The sequence below is a fragment of the Mesocricetus auratus genome, unplaced genomic scaffold (assembly GCF_017639785.1).
Source record: "Mesocricetus auratus isolate SY011 unplaced genomic scaffold, BCM_Maur_2.0 Super-Scaffold_15014, whole genome shotgun sequence".
In the NCBI taxonomy this organism is placed as follows: Eukaryota; Metazoa; Chordata; class Mammalia; order Rodentia; family Cricetidae; genus Mesocricetus; species Mesocricetus auratus.
In genome coordinates this window covers 40,959,776-40,977,728 of record NW_024429186.1, presented here as the reverse complement: position 1 = coordinate 40,977,728, position 17,953 = coordinate 40,959,776, and the positions used below count along the sequence as shown (strand labels likewise).

Genomic DNA, 17,953 nt, shown 5'->3' with positions numbered 1-17,953 from the left:
CTCAGGACTTCTGGAAGAGCAGCCAGTGCTCTTAACCTTTGAGCCATCTCTCCCAGCCCTGAATATTTGTACACTGTGAAGATGTATTATGTGATTGGGGCAATAAAAGCTGAACAGCCACTAGCTAGGCAGGAGAGATAGGTGGAACTTCCAGGCAAAGAAGGAATGCTAGGAAGAAGGTGGAGTAGCCAGCCAGACATTGAGGAAGCGGGGTGGGTAGTACAGAGTAAAGGTAACCAAGCCACATAAAAGAATGAAGGTTAAAGATATTGGTTAATTTAAGTTATAAGAACCAGTTAAGAATAAGCCCAAGCTAAGGCGGAACATTCATAATTAATAAGTCTCCGTGCCATTCTCTTATGAGCTGCTGGCCCAAAGAAAAATCTGTCTACAGCCTGGGGTCTCTGTTACTTGTGCCTTCTCTTGGATTCTTTTTCTTCTGTTTGTTTTGTCCAACTCCAATATAGTAGTTGTTGTTTTATCTTATTATATTTTATTTTTGTTCCTTAGAAGGTTGTTTGTTTTCTAATGAGACAGAAAGTGTGTGGATCCAGATGGGAAAGGGGGAGAGGGAGAAACTGGGAGAAGGAGGGGAAACTGTAATTAGGATATATTGTGTCAGAAAAACTAAATCTATTTTCAATGATAGGAAGAAAACAGTTTAAGGTCATTGTCAGCTGCATAGTAAGTTCAAGGGCAGCCTAGGCTAACTGAGACTCTATCTGAAAGGCAGGGTTGGGGTGGGGGTGTGGGGCATAAGATGGCTCAGAGAACAAAGGCCCTAGCCACATCAAGCCGGCACCCTAAGCTCCGTCTCAGGAATCCACACAAAGGTGGGAGGGAACAAGCTCTACAGTGCTGTCCTCTGACCTCCCTGGTGTGCAATGGCACACAAGGCCCCTCCGAATAATAAAAATCAAAATTATACAAGAAAGAAAAAATATGTAACGATTACAAAGAATAAGTATTATCTTTATCTTTTTATCTAACTTCCCAAACTGTTGAAAAAATACATTATTGGAAGTAGTCTCAAGCAAGAACATTACCCAAATTCTTTTCCTACACTTATGAACCAGAAAATGTATTTAAGAAAACAGACGTAGGCTAGGGGCTAGAAAAATGGCTAACTGGCTAAGAGTACTTCCTTTTCTTACAGAAGACCTGAGTTCATTTCCCTGCACCACATAGTGGCTCACAACTGTCAGTAACTCCAGTTCCAGGGGATCCCAGACCCTCTTCAGAGGTCCCTGCAGGAACTGCATACAAATAGTGCACTTTAACACAGGCAGCATACATGCATACACATAAAACAAGATTTCTACAAAGTTGCTGGAGAGATGGCTCAGCAGTTTAGAGCACTGGCTACTCTTCCAGAGGACCCAGGTTCGATTCCCAGGATTCACATGGTGGCTCAAAACCAGCTGTAATTCCAGTTCCAGGGGATCTAATGTCCTCTGACCACATGATCCGGGCCTTTCCTTATCAAACATCAATCAAGGAACTGCACTACAGACCAGTCTGTCAGGAACATTTTCTCAATTGAGGTTCCCTCTTCTAGATGACCCTAGTTTGTGTTGACATAAAACTAGCCAGCACAGAACATGTAAACATAATTCGATACTTCCCATGTGTATTCAGTGTCAATGTTACTCTAAAATGCTACCCTAAGTAACCAAACAGAAAAATGCTACAATGTGTTTATGTTGATGATAAATGTCCACTGCTAACGGGAGACTAGGTGAGACAAGGCTTCTGGACACTAAAGAGCTTTTAATCATGTTACCATCTCTCATGCAATAGGCAACTTGAGGGATAGTAATAGTAGGGATGACCAAACCTAAGGTTTGTACACAATAAGTAGGCAAACCTACTAGTTAGCCCAGTCCTTTAGACTAGGCAGAATTGTAGTCCTTTACAAACAGACAGTTAGTGATGCCTTCTTTTGCATTTATAGGTAGAATCGCTATTTAGTTAACACTCCAAGCTAGGAGAATATCCTAAGTGTATGTTGAAATGTAAATCAAAACAGTAAGTGGTGAGGCTGCAGAGATGGCTCAGTGGTTAAGAACACTTGCTGCTTTTCCAGAGGTCCTGAGTTTGGTTCCCAGTACCCATATAACATGGCTCACGCATGCCTGTAACTTCAGCTCAGGGAATCAGAGGCCTTTGGCCTCCATGGGCACCTACACTCATGTGAACACACACTTATATATAATTAAAATACTAAAAATAAGCCAGGCGGTGGTGGTCCATGCCTTTAATCCCAGCACTCATGAGGTAGAGACAGGCAGATCTCTGACTTCAAGGCCAGCCTGGTCTACAGAGTGAGTTCCAGGACTCCGGGGCTATACAGAGAAACTTTGTCTTAAAATAAATCAAAATAAATAAATAAAATAGTAATAAATATTGGAAAAACAGTAACTGGCAAACCTTTAAAGATACTTAGTCTTTTCTAATATGTCTGCAATAAAGCCTTAAACATTTGTCCTATATCATAAGATCAGAATCTAGTAAGTTCTAAACTTACTTCCTGTCATCTAAACATGGTAAAAGAGCTTAACAGAGAAACAGAGGTGTAATTCTTGAACCATTCTGTAAACACCTGTTTTTAAGAGAAAAAAATACTTTTACAGATCTGATGTGAAAGATAAAAATGACTGAAAACAATGTCCCACTGATTGTTACTTTTGCTGTCCCTCTTCCTGGCTCTGTCATTTCAATACTTGCCTTCCCTGCCTGTGGTGCTGGTTACTACTGCCATCTAGCAGTAGATCCAACAATAAGAGAATGCAGGCTTACTCAGGACAACACTCCAGTCTCCAAACGCACAGTCACAGTAACAGGTGTTTCTGATGCCGACTCTGACAACCGAAATTGAACTGAATTGTTCTAAGACGTTGCTCTCTCCCTAGACGAGATAAATTATTTCCACACTGTGAGAGTCTGGACTTACACCCCAACTTGGGACTCTCCTCAAAATTCCAATTCTATTACTCTAGAGCCTGCTTATACCCCTACACCTTCCTATACATGCCGCCAAAATTTCAAATATATCCAAAATGGGCTTTCCTATGTTTCTATTAACTTCAAATAATATTCATCTAGGCTCTCGGCAAATTACCTTTGATGAAGAAAAAGGCAGAATAAACTAGTTAATGACTCCTACTGTGAAAATGTCCCTTGAAGCCAGGCGTTGGTGGCGCACGCCTTTAATCCCAGCACTCGGGAGGCAGAGGCAGGCGGATCTCTGTGAGTTCGAAGCCAGCCTGGTCTACACAGCGAGTTCCAGGACAGCCTCCAAAGCCACAGAGAAACCTTGTCTCGAAAAACAAAAACAAAAACAAAAAAAAGTCCCTTGATGTCCACTTCAGTATTGACTTTTACATTATCGCCCTTGCTTCCCAGCTCCTAACACAGGGCCAGAAAAACACTTGATTTAGCCCTAGATGAATCGATCCTGAACAAAGATGGCAAGATTACAAACATCTGATAAGGAATTCTTACTTTACATAGGATAAACACACACACATTTTTTTTTTTAATAATTAACTCAGATGGATGAATGTTGGGGAAGTCCTGTGCATTTGTCAATAAAGACTGTCTGGCCAATAGGAATCTAGATAGGTGGGGCTAGGAATCCAGGAGGATTCTGGGAAGGAGAAACACAAGAGAGTCAACCTGTGACGCCATGAGGGTAGGACGCCGGGAACTATTCTCCGGTAAGAAACATACTTAGATTAACAATTATGGGGTAATTACTTAAGGCAGAGCTAGCCAGTAAGAGACAAACAAGGCCAACAGCTTCATAATTAATATAGCCTCCTGTGTGTTTATTTGGGACTCATGCGGATCTAGAACCAGGCTGGCGCGGCAGAGCCCAGGCGACTGGCGGGGGATAACCAAAGCGGCTAGCAAAAGGAAAAGCTTCTCTTAACAGGTTGCTATTCTAAGAATTCCACGTTCTTTCCTTTTAGTCACCTAGCCCCTATCCACAATTCAAGATTCACTTCAACTTCTACTGGCGACATAAAATTCTAATTAATCCAGTACAAAATGAATTTCCACTTCCTCAAAATATCAATATATTGTGACATTCATGCAGCAATAGTCATATGCTAAGTAAATCGACATTGATTATCTGTACTTTACATATTTTTCATTGCTTCTGCCTACTGAAGAGAACAAGTTTTATAAGGGCAGGAAATACACTTTTCAGTTCTTTTTTGTTTATGAGACAGGATCTCACTATGTAGCCCTGGCGGGTCTGGTACTCACTATGTGTTCCTTTCAAGCCTTGACCCCACAGCAAGTTTCCTGCCTCTGCCTCCTAAACACAGGGACCACAGGTGTGTGTCACTACCTGGCTTCCAATCTTTTTATTCCAATCATTGTATCAATCTGTAGCTAAGCAACCCTACTTTCTGTGAGACTAGGAAAATACAAACACAAAATGTACTTGGTAGAGGAAAACAAGGAGACAAAGATAAGAATTACTCCCATATATGTAAAACAAGGGCAGAGTAAACAGGAAGGCTCACAAAACCACCCTAAAACCTCAGAAGAAGCAGTCTAACTGCCTTCCCAGGTTACTACCCAGATTACTACATAAGAAATAAATTAAAAAGTAACGTATTGATAAACCGTCCACAACCACAGCTTTGAGAATGTCAGGTCATGCCAACCTCCTTCATTCTTATAAAACTCCATGTCTTAGTTTGGTTTCCTATTGCTGTGATGAGACACCATGACCAAAGCAACTCAGGAAGAAAAGGACTTTCTGGCTCACACTTCCATAGCACTGTTAATCAGCAAAGGAAGTCAGGACAGGAACTCAGACAGGGCAGGAGCCTGGCAGCAGGAGCTGATGCAGAAGTCATGGTGGAGAGCTGATTACTGACTTGCTCCTCATGACTTGCTCAGCCTGCTTTCTGATGCAGCTCAGACCTACAATGTGCTGGACCTTCCCATATCAATCACTAATAAGAAAATGACAGCTGGAGAGATGGCTCAGAGGTTAGGAGCACTACATCTTTTTAAAAAGAAAAAGTGTAACTGAATTTTCTTTTTTAAATGCGCTATAGGCTTGCCTACATATAGCCTGATCTTATGAAGGCATTTTCTCCGTTGAGGCCCCTTCCTCTCCAATTACTCTAGCTTGTGTCAAGTTGACATAAACTAGCCAGCACACTCCAGGAAGGGAGAATTGAAGAAGTTAAGGAATTGGTCAGGATTTCAATATTACACAGTTCTCTATCTGCAGGGAACATTCAATAAACACTAATACACTCTCTAGCTACTTCAAGAAACTCAGCAAGTATTCAAAATGCAACTTTTATTTCACAAAAAGGATTGGAAAATCTTAAATTTCAGAATGCAGTACTTTATAACATTATATTTTTATGTAAAATACAAACCTACACATTAATCATTTAAGATAAAAATAGCACAATGATTCATAAATTGCATTATTTGAGAATGGCTCAGAGGACTGTGCTAGTCTCAAATTCCTTTCTTAGTTCCAAATTAAGACTTAAAAATATTTTATAATCTTCAAGAGAAAGTTTAGAATACCTTCAAAAATAATTCAGTGCTACATTAAGGCTAGAAGTGTCACAGGTGGGAGAAAAAACATGAAAAAAATTAACTTCAACGTTTCTTTCTTCCTTGCTCAAAAGAGATTGCTGTTATGAATGCTAGAGTTAGGTCTGAATAACACAGGACTAAGGATCTGAGAAGACGGGCTCTAAGAGAAATCAGAACCAAGATAAAAAGATTGACAGCAGCCAAGAATTACAAACATGGGTGAGGGAGAGACACTTACTTCAGTGGTGTAGTCAGCAGGGCCTCATGCCCTGGAAATGACACCTTACCCAGGCTTATGCAAGCAGTTCAAGAAACTCACTGGGCTTCACATAGTCATGAAAAATGGAGGTGGGACTAGCTGTAAGGAGGGAGTCTACAAGAGTGGGTCAAGAGAGGACAATGGGGGAAGTTAAATTTGGCATAGCTATGTATATGGAAATGTCATGAATCCGTTAAGTATAATTAATGTATGCTCACAAAAATAAGCCAACACAATAGGAAATGAAGGAACCATCCAGAGCCTTCCATATGAGCCAAACCAGAAGTATTACAGATAACAGGAGCTGGCTTTATGGGAAACCATCTGTACCAGTTTTACCCTGGTTTACTTTTGAGGGAGGAGGACTATCAGCAAATCCCAGATCTTCCTTGGACCCTATTTTTTAATTCCCACTTACATTATGTGTGCATCACTGCTGTAATGTGTACTGAATTCTTGCCATATACCCTGTCCATTGTCCAACTATGAGTTCTTGTGTCCTTTTTCTTTTCTTTCTTTCTTTCTTCCTTTCTTTCTTTTTTTCTTTCTTTCTTTCTTTCTTTCTTTCTTTTGTCTTTTGAGATAGGATCATATGTGCTGCTTCAAACTTCCATTCAAGTTCTTGGATTGCAGGTGTAACATCTGGTTATAGTTGCCGCTCCCAGTTTATAATTTAGTGAAGTAAAGCTTAAAAGGCGAGGTGAAGCTGAACATGATAGCACACTTGCCCAGGATTGGGCTTGAAATCCCACCAATCCCTGAGTTTTCGCCAGAGACAGGCTGCAGAATCCCACCAATCCCCAAGCAGGAAATCCCAAAACAAGTAAAAAAAAAAATCAGTTTTGAGATATAATTAAAATTAGCAGGCCAGAGCAACAGTTCAGTGGGTCAAAGTGCTTGACATCAAGCCTGATAACCTTTGATTCCCTAGGACTCATATGGCAGAAGTGAACCAACTCTCTCAGAAAAAAATGTAAAAACAAATAATAAAAACCCCAGCCATCCAGCTACTTATACCACACCAATAATAACAACAAATAAAGTCAAGGGGGAGGAATTTTATTCAATTAACAGTGTTTGTCAAGTACAGGATTAAGCCCTTCAAATATTCACAACATCCTAAGAGGTGCTTATTGCTATTCAATTTCACAGCTGGGGAAACTGAAGCATAAACTCAGCAGTTAAAAATAAACAGACCAAGGTTGCAGAGACAGCAAAGACTCAGGGGTAAGCTAAGCAGTTTCACTAAAAATCTGTGTCGGCTATTAACCTCTAGCTCTGCTGCATTCAAGAAATGTTAAATTCCTTTGTTTTGTTTTGAAACACAGTCTCACTATGTTTCAAGGCTGGCCTGGAATTCATTATGTGCCCCAGGCTGGCCTTGAACTCCAAGATTGTCTTGCCTTGGCCTCTGGAGTCCTGAGACTATGCATCACCACACCCACCCAGATTTTTTTTTCTTCAGACAGCAGGGGATTGGAGATGTAGCTCTGTGGAAACTCACTTACTCAAGCATGTGTGAGTACCAGAATTCCATCACCAGCACATCTAAACGGTCTGGGGATTTAGTGAAGTGGTACTGGGATCATCGAATGTGCATTAAGTCCTTTGGTTCAATCTTCAGCAGCAAGAGAGAGCAATCGAGAAAGAGCATGCATGTTCGTGCCTGTATGAGTGTGTGTGTGTGTGTGTAAAAGAGAAAGAGAGAGTTGAGGCAGAAGGACAAGTTAGAAGCCAACCTGGATTACAGAAAGTTTGACAAGTAAATAAACAATCAAATAAATAGAGACTATAGTCATCATTTATTTCAATATACTCCCACTTGGACTAAATAGTCCTTGAAGACAAGTGTCTTTTCCCTCCTTCCCTTTGCCTAACATTTTTAATCCTAAAAACCTGCAAAAATTAACTAAATGTTAACTATTAAACAACCTTTTCAAACGTATATAAAGATGAACACCCAGTGACTTTCAGAAAACATCTGGAATATGTAGTAGCCCTCCCTTAGTCTTTAATTCTGTGCTTCATTTAACAGGAAGCATATAAACTGCTGTGACATGTAAGCTGAAGGAATACAAGGTTCGTAACTATCCCTAGGCAAGATTGAGTGCAGTGTTCTAGCCAGAGAGGGGAAAAGGAAAAGGCTCTTGGATGAATGTGGACCTGCTTAGCAGAGCCTTCCTGCCCCATGATCCAACTACTTACACCTCTCCTTACTTCAGGGACTGACAACATGTCTGTGATTCCAACACTCTACAGGCTGAGGCTGCTAATGAGTTCAAACTAGCCTGGACTACAATATGAGACAATGTTTCAAGGAGAGAGAATAGGAGCTTGAGAGTATAGTTGTTTGTAGAGCGCTTGCCTAGCATATACAAAGTCTCAGGTCCATTACCCAGTACCACGTAAAATCTGATGTGACGATGAATGCCTGTAAACGCACAGGGTCATCCTTGACTACAGAGTGAGTTTAAAATCAGAGAAAGAAAAGAGAAGCTGGGGTGGTGGTGCATGCACAAGACAAGACAGAGACGGGTGATCTGTGAGTTTGAGGCCACCTGGTCTACAGAGATCCAGGACGGTCAGGGCTGTTACACTGTTAGACAGAGAAACCCTGCAGAGGAAAAGCAAGGGAGGGAGGGAAGGAGGGAAGGAGGGAAGGAGGGAGGGAGGGAAGGAGGGAGGGAGGGAGGGAGGGAGAGAGAAGAAGCCAGGTCGTGGTGGTCCCAGCACTAGGGAGGCAGAGGCAGGAGGAGCTCTTGAGTTTGAGGCAGGCATGATCTACAGAAAGAGTTCCAGGACAGCCAGGGCTACGTGGAGAAACCCTGTCTCGAATAGCCAAAAGGAGAAAGGGGGTGGGGATGGACGACGACTGGGCAGTGGTGACCCATACAGTTCTTGGGAGACAGAGGAAGGAATATCTCAGGAAAAGAGAGAGAGAAAGGTACAGTCTAGCCAGCCTTTGATGAGACAGACCTACCTAAGACCCTAGTTCAAAATAAACAAATAGTTATATAGAAAGGGGTTAAGGATACAACCCAATGGTAAAACATTCTTTCTTCTAGCTGTTTATTACGACACATTAACAGTTAATAACACTGAATGAAGTTAATGGGAAACCTTGAGACAAAGGGCTAACTGTGGTGCCTATTAGTATACCAAAGCCCACGCTGGCCTCTGGGCTCCTCTTAACAGCGCATGTACCATCTCCTCTCACCCTACCCCCATCCTGAACCCCGGCCTTGCTTCCCTTCCCCCAGCTTCTGATTCCTATATAATCCTGCTATTTTGGCTATGCTTTCTCTCGCCCCTTTGCCTTCTTGGTCTCTTCCCCTCTTGGTTCTCTCTTTGCCCTCTATTCTCTTCCTCTCTGGCACCCCCGCCCCCAACGCCTGGTTCAGCCTACTACTGGTCATGTATAGTCTACTCCCTTGGAGTGGTGATGTCCTCATTTCATTCACTACTCAACCAGGAAACAGAAAAAACGTGTTGGCAGTTGCTGCCTGTAAACCCAGACTTCCCTGGAGCGAAGGGCAGTAGCATTTTGCTGTGGATCCAACAGCAGCATGGGTCTAGCATCAGCTTAGAGGGGCTTTGCCCAATAGTGTTGTCTAGAGGCATCTAAATAACCATAGAGAATTCATTTGTTTGGTTTTGAGACAGGGCCTCTCTATGTAGCCTTGGCTAGCCTAGATCAGGTTGGGTCTCTCGCTCACAGAGCTGCCTGTTCCGCTGGGATTAAAGGTAAACACCACTGTGCCCAGCACAATGGAGAATTTAAAGGATTAAGAAACTAAAGACTCTTTGAGGGCAAATTATAAGTAGCTGGCTAGATGAGCCCCTGTCTTGTCTCAACAAACTGCTAGCACAGCTGATTAGCAGCTAGGCATACGGCCAGGCTAGTTACATGTAGCCATGCCAAAGACTTCCAGCCAATGGAATGTGAAAGAAAATAATGTAGGCCACTTCCAGGCTGACCCACAAGAAAAGTCTCTCACACGTGCTTCTCCTGGTCCTCTCCCCTCCTAATCAAAGCAAACACAAATCTTTATGAAGTTTTTATATAACGAATGCCAATACTTATTCCTGTGTGCCTAGCAAAGCAAACCACCCACATCTCTCAAAAACTACAAATTCTATCAAGAGATAAAGTCTTTGTGTAAAGATAGGGGAAAACTCTGAAGTCATCAGAACTACTTTTTTTTTTTTTTTTTGCTGAGAGACAACCAGAGTCCAGTTCTCCATAAAGCCTACTGTAAATTGTTAGGAGCAATAGGACCCGGAGGTTTGAAGTGGTTGGATCTTTTTTTTTTTTTTTTCCCAAAGACAGGGTTTCTCTGTATTGTTTTTGGATCCTGCCTGGAACTCGCTTGGTACACCAGGCTGGCCTCGAACTCACAGAGGTCCGCCTGCCTCTGCCTCCCGAGTTTTGGGATTAAAGGCATGCACCACCAATGCCTGGCGATGTGGTTGGATCTTGCTGTTACTGCTTTGGCACAGGGTCTCGTGTGCTCAGGTTGCCGTCAAATTCAATGTGTAACTGAGCTAGGCCTTGAACTCTGAATTTGATGTGTAACTGAGACTAGGCCTTGAACTCTGGATTCCATGTGTAACTGAGCTAGGCCTTGAACTCCGAATTCCATGTGTAACTGAGCTAGGCCTTGAACTCTGGAGCTTCCAGTTTCCCTCCTACACTCAAAATCCCACCTTCCCTATGCCATGCACTATCACTCCCGAACGATTTAGTTGTCTGAATGACTGGTTTCCTTATCATAAATTCTCATCACCTAAGATCATGCAACTTAAAGCGGGGGATATACACAAACCCATGACTGCAGTAAACTGGGAAGGAATCCAAGGAATGCATCTCAATCTTTCCCAAGAACAGTAATGTTATGATCTCATAAATAAATAATTCAAAATGGCATCAACTAGAATCGTCATGAACTGACTGCAAGTCATGTGAATTCTTGAAGTGGGTTAGAATCCAATGCCACTTCTCTAAACGATTAATTCTAGTTCTAGAGCAGAGGATTATTCAGTTACCTCTGCTGTTCAAGGGATGCTCAGTTCTCTCACAGCTATTGGAAGTCTAACTTACCAGTTCTCTAACAGACTTTTTCTGCTAAATCCCTACTGCATATTCTCTTTTGTCCCAGAGGGTATTTCACCCATCAGAGCCTGTGTGGAGGGCTAAGTATTGGCTCCCAAAGATACCTAAGTCCTACCAACCTTCTAGGACCAATCTAGTTAAACTTCTTGAGATGGAGTGAATAATTTGACTATCTGGGAAGGCCCTACGTATCACCAGTTTCCTCAGAAGAGGGAGGGGATGGAGACTTGATTACAGACAGGAGGTAGATGGTAATGGAAGCAGCCACCAGAGATGACTGTCAGAAGGAGGAGCTACAAACTGAGTCTAGCAGGATGGTCCATACATGTAATCCCAGTACCTGGAAGCCTAATGCAGGAAGGTTACCATGCATTTAAGGCCAGCAGGGGCTACAGGGTGAAATCATCTTTAAAAGGAAAAAAGAGTCACAGGCTAACAGATATAGACATCCACTAGAATCTGGAAAAGACTAGAAAAACACATTTTCCTCTGAGAGATCCAAGAGGTTTCAGGTCTTTGATTGATGGGAATGTCTTCTGTACATGTTTTCTTACTGATTAATGAATTACTGTTTAGCTAGTGGCCACACAGGAAGGATAGGCAGGGCTATCAGATGAGGAGAATTCTGAAAGGAGTTGTCATGTGAGCCTGGGAAGAGAGGACGAGAGTCAGGCATTCTCCAGTAAGATAAGACCATGTAGAAATACATAGATTAGTAGTTATGGGCTAATAATTAAGACAGAGCTTGCCAATAAGAAGCACAAGCCATCAGCCAACAGTTTCATAACAAATATCGTATCTGTGTGTTCATACGGGGCAAGGCGGTTGTGGAACTGGGCAGGAAATCTTGTAATACTTGATACCTTGACATTAGCCCAGAAAAATTTTTAGAACCAAGTTGAAACATAATACATTTGTGCCGCTTATTTTTCCTTGGTGCACATATCTGTGTATGCCTGTGTGCTAGTGCCTGGAGAGGTCAGAAGCAGCTTCAGATCTTATAGAGCTGAGATTAAAGGCCTTGTGAGCTGCCCAATGTGGGTGCTGGGAAACAAACCACGGTCCTCTAGAAGGCCAGGGAGCTTTTTTATTTTTTTTAGACAGGTTTTCTCTTTGTAGCTTTGGCTGTCCTAGAACTCAATGCCCATCAGGCTGGCCTCTGCCTCCAGAGTGCTGGGATTAAAGGCATGTACCACCATACCCTGTGCAGGAAGCATTCTTAATCATTCAGCCATCTCTCCAGCCCCACGTTTATGCACTACCCCCCCCCCCCACAGGGTTGCTCTGTGTAACAGTCCTGGCTGTCCTTGAACTCACTCTTTAGACCAGGCTGGCTTCAAACTCATACAGACCTGCCTGCCTCTGCCTTCCGAGTGCTGGAATTAAAGGTCTGTGCTACCTTTGCCCGGCTGCTGTCTGAAGTCATTAAATTTGTGGTAATTTGTTAAGCAGTCATATAAAACTAGTAAGCCTTTTCAAAGCTTAGCAGTAGCCAGCTCTGGTGGTTTGTGAGGAAGGAGGATTAGATTTGAGGCCAGTCTAAGATAAACAGTGAAGTCAGGACAGCCTGGCTTATAGTGTGAGACTGTCTCAAAAACAACAGGACCAGTGAGATTACTCATCTAACAACCTACATTTGATCCCCTGAACCTATGTGGCTGAAGTAGAGGGTGGATTCCCAAGTTGTCCTCTGACCTCCACAATAGCAGTATCATGCCTCTCTCTCACACACACTAAATAAAATATTTAAAAACAGAAAGTTTAGCAGTGATGTGTACATGATCCACTCTATTAACCTAAACTAGCATGAAATGGTCCTATTTTAAAAATATACATGTTCTCCTTTTTTGTTATCAGGTAAATAACTCCACAGAAATCACTTGAGCTGAGGATGTCCCTCGGTTGATAGTGTGCCTAGCATGCAGAAAGCACTCAGTTCAATCCTCAGGAGCATGTAATATGGTCATGGGGTTACACACTTGCAATCCCAACACTCCAGAGTTAGGGAGGTAGGAGGATTCTAAATTCGAAGTCACTGGACTATATGACGAGCTCCAGGCTAGACTGAGTGCCATGAGAACCTGGGTTTTGTTTCGCCCCCTTTGTTTTTGTTTTTAAAGAGACCTTTATTTTCTTCAGCATTAGAGTGGGAAAGCAAAAGCAATGCCTTAAGCTTCATGTGGTAGCACTGGGCTTTAATCCCAGCACTCAGGAGGCAGAGGCAGGATCTCTGAATTCAGGCTTACCCAGTCTACAAAGTTCCAGCTAAAACTACATAGCTTGAGACTGTCTCAAACAACAACAAAAGCAGTGTCTTCAGTTCTATTTGTAATAAATAGAAGTTGTATCTGGGATTGATGGTGAAATCCTAGAATTCTAGCATTTGACAGAACATCAAGTTAGAGGAACACATGGATCAGCCTGAAATGAGATCTCCTGGATAAATGCTGGGGTGGGGGTGGGGAGTGGATATGGGAACATAAAGGATTGGGATGGTCAGGTTGGGGGAGGCGTAAAGGGAGAGCAATCAAAGAGATATGATGGAGGAAGCCATTATGGAGTTAGAGAGAAACTTGGTGTCAGGGAAATTCCCAGGAAACCACAAGAATGGCCCCAACTAAGATTCCTAGCAACAGTAGAGAGAGGGTTCCTACATTGGCCTTCTCCTGTAATCAGATTGGTGACTACCCAAATTGTCATCAGAGCCTTCAGCCAGTAACTGACAGAAGTAGATGCAGAGATCCACAGCCAAGCACTGGGCAAAGCTCCAGGCGTTCAGCTGGAGAGAGGGAGAAGGAATTATATGAGCATGTGGGGGTGGTGTCAAGATCATGATGGGGAAATCCACAGATCGCTGACTCTAGCTCGTGGGAGCTCACAGACTCTAGACTGACAGCTAGGGAGTCTGCAAGCTAGACCCGCTGCATGTGGGTGACAGTTACATAGCTTGGTCTGTTTGTGGGGCCCTAGCAGTGGGACCAGGACCTGCCCCTGGCAAATGAGACGGTTTTTTGGAACCCATTCCCTGTGGTGGGATGCCTAGCTTAGCCTTGATACAGTGGGGAGGAGCTTGGACCTGCCTCAACCTGGCAAGCCATGCTTAGATGACTCCCATGAGAGGCCTTATTCTTTCTGAATGGAGATGGAGGAGTCAATGGGGGGAGGGGGGTTGAAGGGAGGTGGGGTGAGGGGAAGGGAGGAGGAGGGGAAACTGTGGTTGGTATGTAAAACAAATTTTTAAAAAATTAATAAAAGTGGTAGAACATAGTCATGACTTTAAACAAAGACACAATTCCAAAACTGAACTACTGAGAAATTAAACATTCAGCAAGTAATATGGGCTGACTTACTTTTGCCTTATGTTATATAAAATCCAAGGTAAATACTAACCAGGTTGGGCAGTGGTGGCGCACGCCTTTAATCCCAGCACTCAGAGGAAGAGACAGGCGGATCTCTGTGAGTTTGAGGCCAGCCTGGTCTACAGAGTGAGTTCCAGGACAGGCTCCAAAACAATACAGAGAAACCCTGTCTCTAAAAAGCCACAAACAAAACAAAAAACTACAAACCAGACACTTCTTGCTGTGTTCACTAGGTAATAAATACTGTCCTGAACTTGATCGGCTGGTAAGTGGTCCACACAGAGACATCTCACAGTTAGTGTTCCTAGGCTGCATGTTCTTACAGTTCTATCCTGTGCAAATACCATTAAACAAGAAGAAACTGGTATAGTTGACACCAGTAATGTATACTGTAAACCCACTTTTTCATTGGATTATCAGAACACTAAGAAACAATTTGGTACTGATTTTAATGGTGCAACTGAAGCTGAGGTTGACACAAGTAAAATTAGGAACCAAACCCTTAGTCCAGTGAGTTTCTACCAGTTCACCTTACCTGGACAACAATAATTAACTGATTTTCAGGTACACTGTTTTGGTTTTTAACATAATTTCAAATTAGGAAAGAAACAGCAATGTTTGGCTAGTTGTACCATCTTTTTATTTTACATTCATGTAAGCTGAATTACTTTAAGAGTTAACCTAGATGAGACATTTAATATCTAAAAAAATTTTTTTTCAAACGAAGACAAGGATACTGACAGCAACTACTTGGGGTGTTTTTGTTGAGGATTACTTTTGTGTGGGCGCATGTATGACAAAGTCTCCCTAGAAAGCCTTGGCTGGCCTGCAACTCAGAGATCCTCTTGCCGCTGCCTCCCAGTCAGTGCTGGGATCATAGGTGTGCTCTGAGGATAGCTGTGTGGAACAGATGCCACGACACACGGAGGTCACTTCACATAGTAGCTGGCATCACAGCACATAGTGCATTACTTGGCTTCACGTCCCAAGCGAAAATCTGCTTTCTGACAAGGAATAAGGCCAGAGCCAGGAGGTGGATGTGCAATCAGTTCGAGGAAGGGCAGGGATGAGCGAGCAGGAGCTACCTACCCTTCATCGAAAACGGATGCACGGAAAGCGATCAGGTGGCGTGGGCCACACAGCCTGACACTAAAGAGTCCCACTGGGCCTCCAATGCGCGCACGTGCTCCGCCCTCCCGCACCACCCACACCCCTTCACGTTCCCCGCCCAGAGCTTTTCCACGCGCATCCCGCAGGCGGATGCCGGTCTAGAGAGATGCCCGCCCGGGATTGTCACACAGCCCAGCCCAGCAGAAGGTACCTCAGCAGCAAGCCCCACACTGGAGCAGGAGAAAAACCACGCTCTGCCCTCGGCCGGCCGGATCTCCGCCCTCCGCCTCTGATTGGGTAACATCATAGAGGAAGCTGAAGCGGATTGGTCCATAGCAATTGGTCCACAATCGCCGGCGCCAAAGAAGCCGGAGCAGCGCGGCTTCTCTTGCTACCTTCTGATTGGACGAGGGCAGAGAGCCTGCGCATGCGTGACTCAGCCGACCGGGGACCGCCGTACAACACCGCCCCCTAGGTCAGGTTAACGGAAGTGCCTGCGACCCAGCTTCCTGGATGTGTGGCCAATAAACGACGAGAACAACGTGAGTTCCGCCTTTTCGCGCGGATGTGGCTTTGCCGGTTTCTTTAAGATGACGCTGATGCTTCCAGCACTTCCTTCGCTGCCTCAGACTGGAGCAGGAAGTTGTAACGCAGACTAGGGGAGTTACTTATCCTAAGGGTGAGGTAGGGTTTGCTAGACATGAGGTAACCACGTGATCACAAAGCCTTGCGGTGCAGGGCGTTGTGAATGAGCGGTACCCTGATTTCACTCCTGCACGGGTATGACTGAAGGTGACAGGAGCTTTGTCAGGGATAAAACAGTTACTAAATCTGGAAGTAGCTTTGCCTCGGCCCCAGGGGACTCTGGGTTTTATAGTCCATGATCGTCTGGTCCTGTCTCATCCTCGCATTGCTTCGTTGTTGGTTTTTACATTTATTTCGATGCAGGGTCGATGTTCCAACTGAAGTGGAGCCCATGACATCTGCCTCTTCCAGTAGGAGATGAACTCATCCTTGTGCACGGGGAAGCCCAGAATCTAGATTTAGGTGGACCCTGCTCTCTTTTCCATTATTGATGAGCACCTGAGGTATAACATGCATGAGGACACAAAGAAGTGGGTTCTCTTCAGTGTAAACAATTCAGAAAATATGTACTTGGTCAAGCATTAGTGCAAGCCAGCCAGGTAATTTCTGAGGTCTGGAAATACATTCGACATTCCTGCAGTTAACCTGCTGTGTATGTCTACAGGAACCTGCATAGGGGGAACTAACTAGGGAGTACCTTGGTGTCATTAAATAGGGACCCTCCCCTTGAGTCCCCCCTTGGTGAGTTTAGGTTGGTCCCATTTACAGGTATTAGGATTGGAAGTAGAGCTTATTGCTTGATTAGCATAAATTCCAATGAAATATGGGGCTTGAGGTCCTGGTGTAGCCAGGAGTCACTACCTATGTCCAGTTGAGAATGGTTAGGAAACTGATATACTCCTCTCTCATCCCAAACACTGAGGGACTGTTTCTCGGGCCTTTGTCTTTAAGGTTACCAAAGAAATTCCTGGGGAAATTGGAGTTTGGGGGCTTGCCACCTTAGGGGACTTTGTAACCTGGCTTCCTAAGTTTTATCGTTTTGCCAGTAGTGATTTTTAGCTTTTGCTAGGCCCTACCCTTTATGAATATATCACAGATAGGTAGTTATGGTTTCCTTTTAAGACTATGAAGGGATCAGTGTAACCCCAAGAGGACTCAGTTTTGCAGTCATACCAAGCACAGTGGTTTGCAGGGTGGGTGGTGTCAACTGGGTAGGCATAGGACTGGATAGATAGAGACTCTTCTCTTTATTGGTGGACCCACAGCTCTGGGGGCATGCTCCTCCCCAGCAGTGAGGGAACCATCCCCTAGTAGCCTCTGGATGTAATATTTTTACAGAAATCTACCTGCTGGAAGGTAGGTTGGGTCTCAGTGGATAGATTAGCTAAGAGCTTCCTGGTTCTGTTTTTTTGTTTTGTTTTGTTTTTAATTTTTATACCCAAGACTCTGGCTTATGGAGGTTTGGGGACTTTCCCACAGGGACAAAAAAAAAAAAAAAAAAAAAGAAAAAAAACCCACCTGGTAATGTGGTAATGACTGCTACATTCTGTAACCTCCTTCAGCTGGATATGGTGGATTGGTGGAGTGGCCTTCATTGCTGTTCCAGTCCAGATCCTCTTTACCCTTATAAGGTTGCCAGGTTGGAACTTGTGAGCTAACTCAGACATGGGGAAGGGGCACAGCTTCTAACCAGGTCTGTTTCAGGGCTTGTAAGGACTTGGGGAGGGGATGGTGAGTAATTTCTGTGACTCTTAGGAGAGCAAAAGGTAGGAGACTGGACCAATTTTTGCCATCATCAAGGCCATATTTTAAAGTTTTTTTTAAACATTTTTATTTGTTCTGAGCTTTGTGGCTTATCTAATTAATGTTTAATGCCTTTCCCAGATTTGGGGATATTTTGGTTATGAAGGCCAGGCCATTATCAGACACCAGGGATATGGGTAA

General features: G+C 43.7%; 1 protein-coding gene across 1 annotated transcript in view; it reads right to left on the bottom strand.

Annotated features, from left to right (window-relative positions):
• Wdr89 (WD repeat domain 89) overlaps positions 1-15,758 on the bottom strand; it is a 36,419-nt gene extending 20,661 nt beyond the window's left edge. The window contains exon 1 of the mRNA XM_005072761.4: positions 15,636-15,758. Within this exon, the coding sequence (XP_005072818.2) occupies positions 15,636-15,758 (123 nt within the window). The remainder of the gene's footprint in view (positions 1-15,635) is intronic.
• Between the last annotated feature and the right edge of the window lie 2,195 nt (positions 15,759-17,953).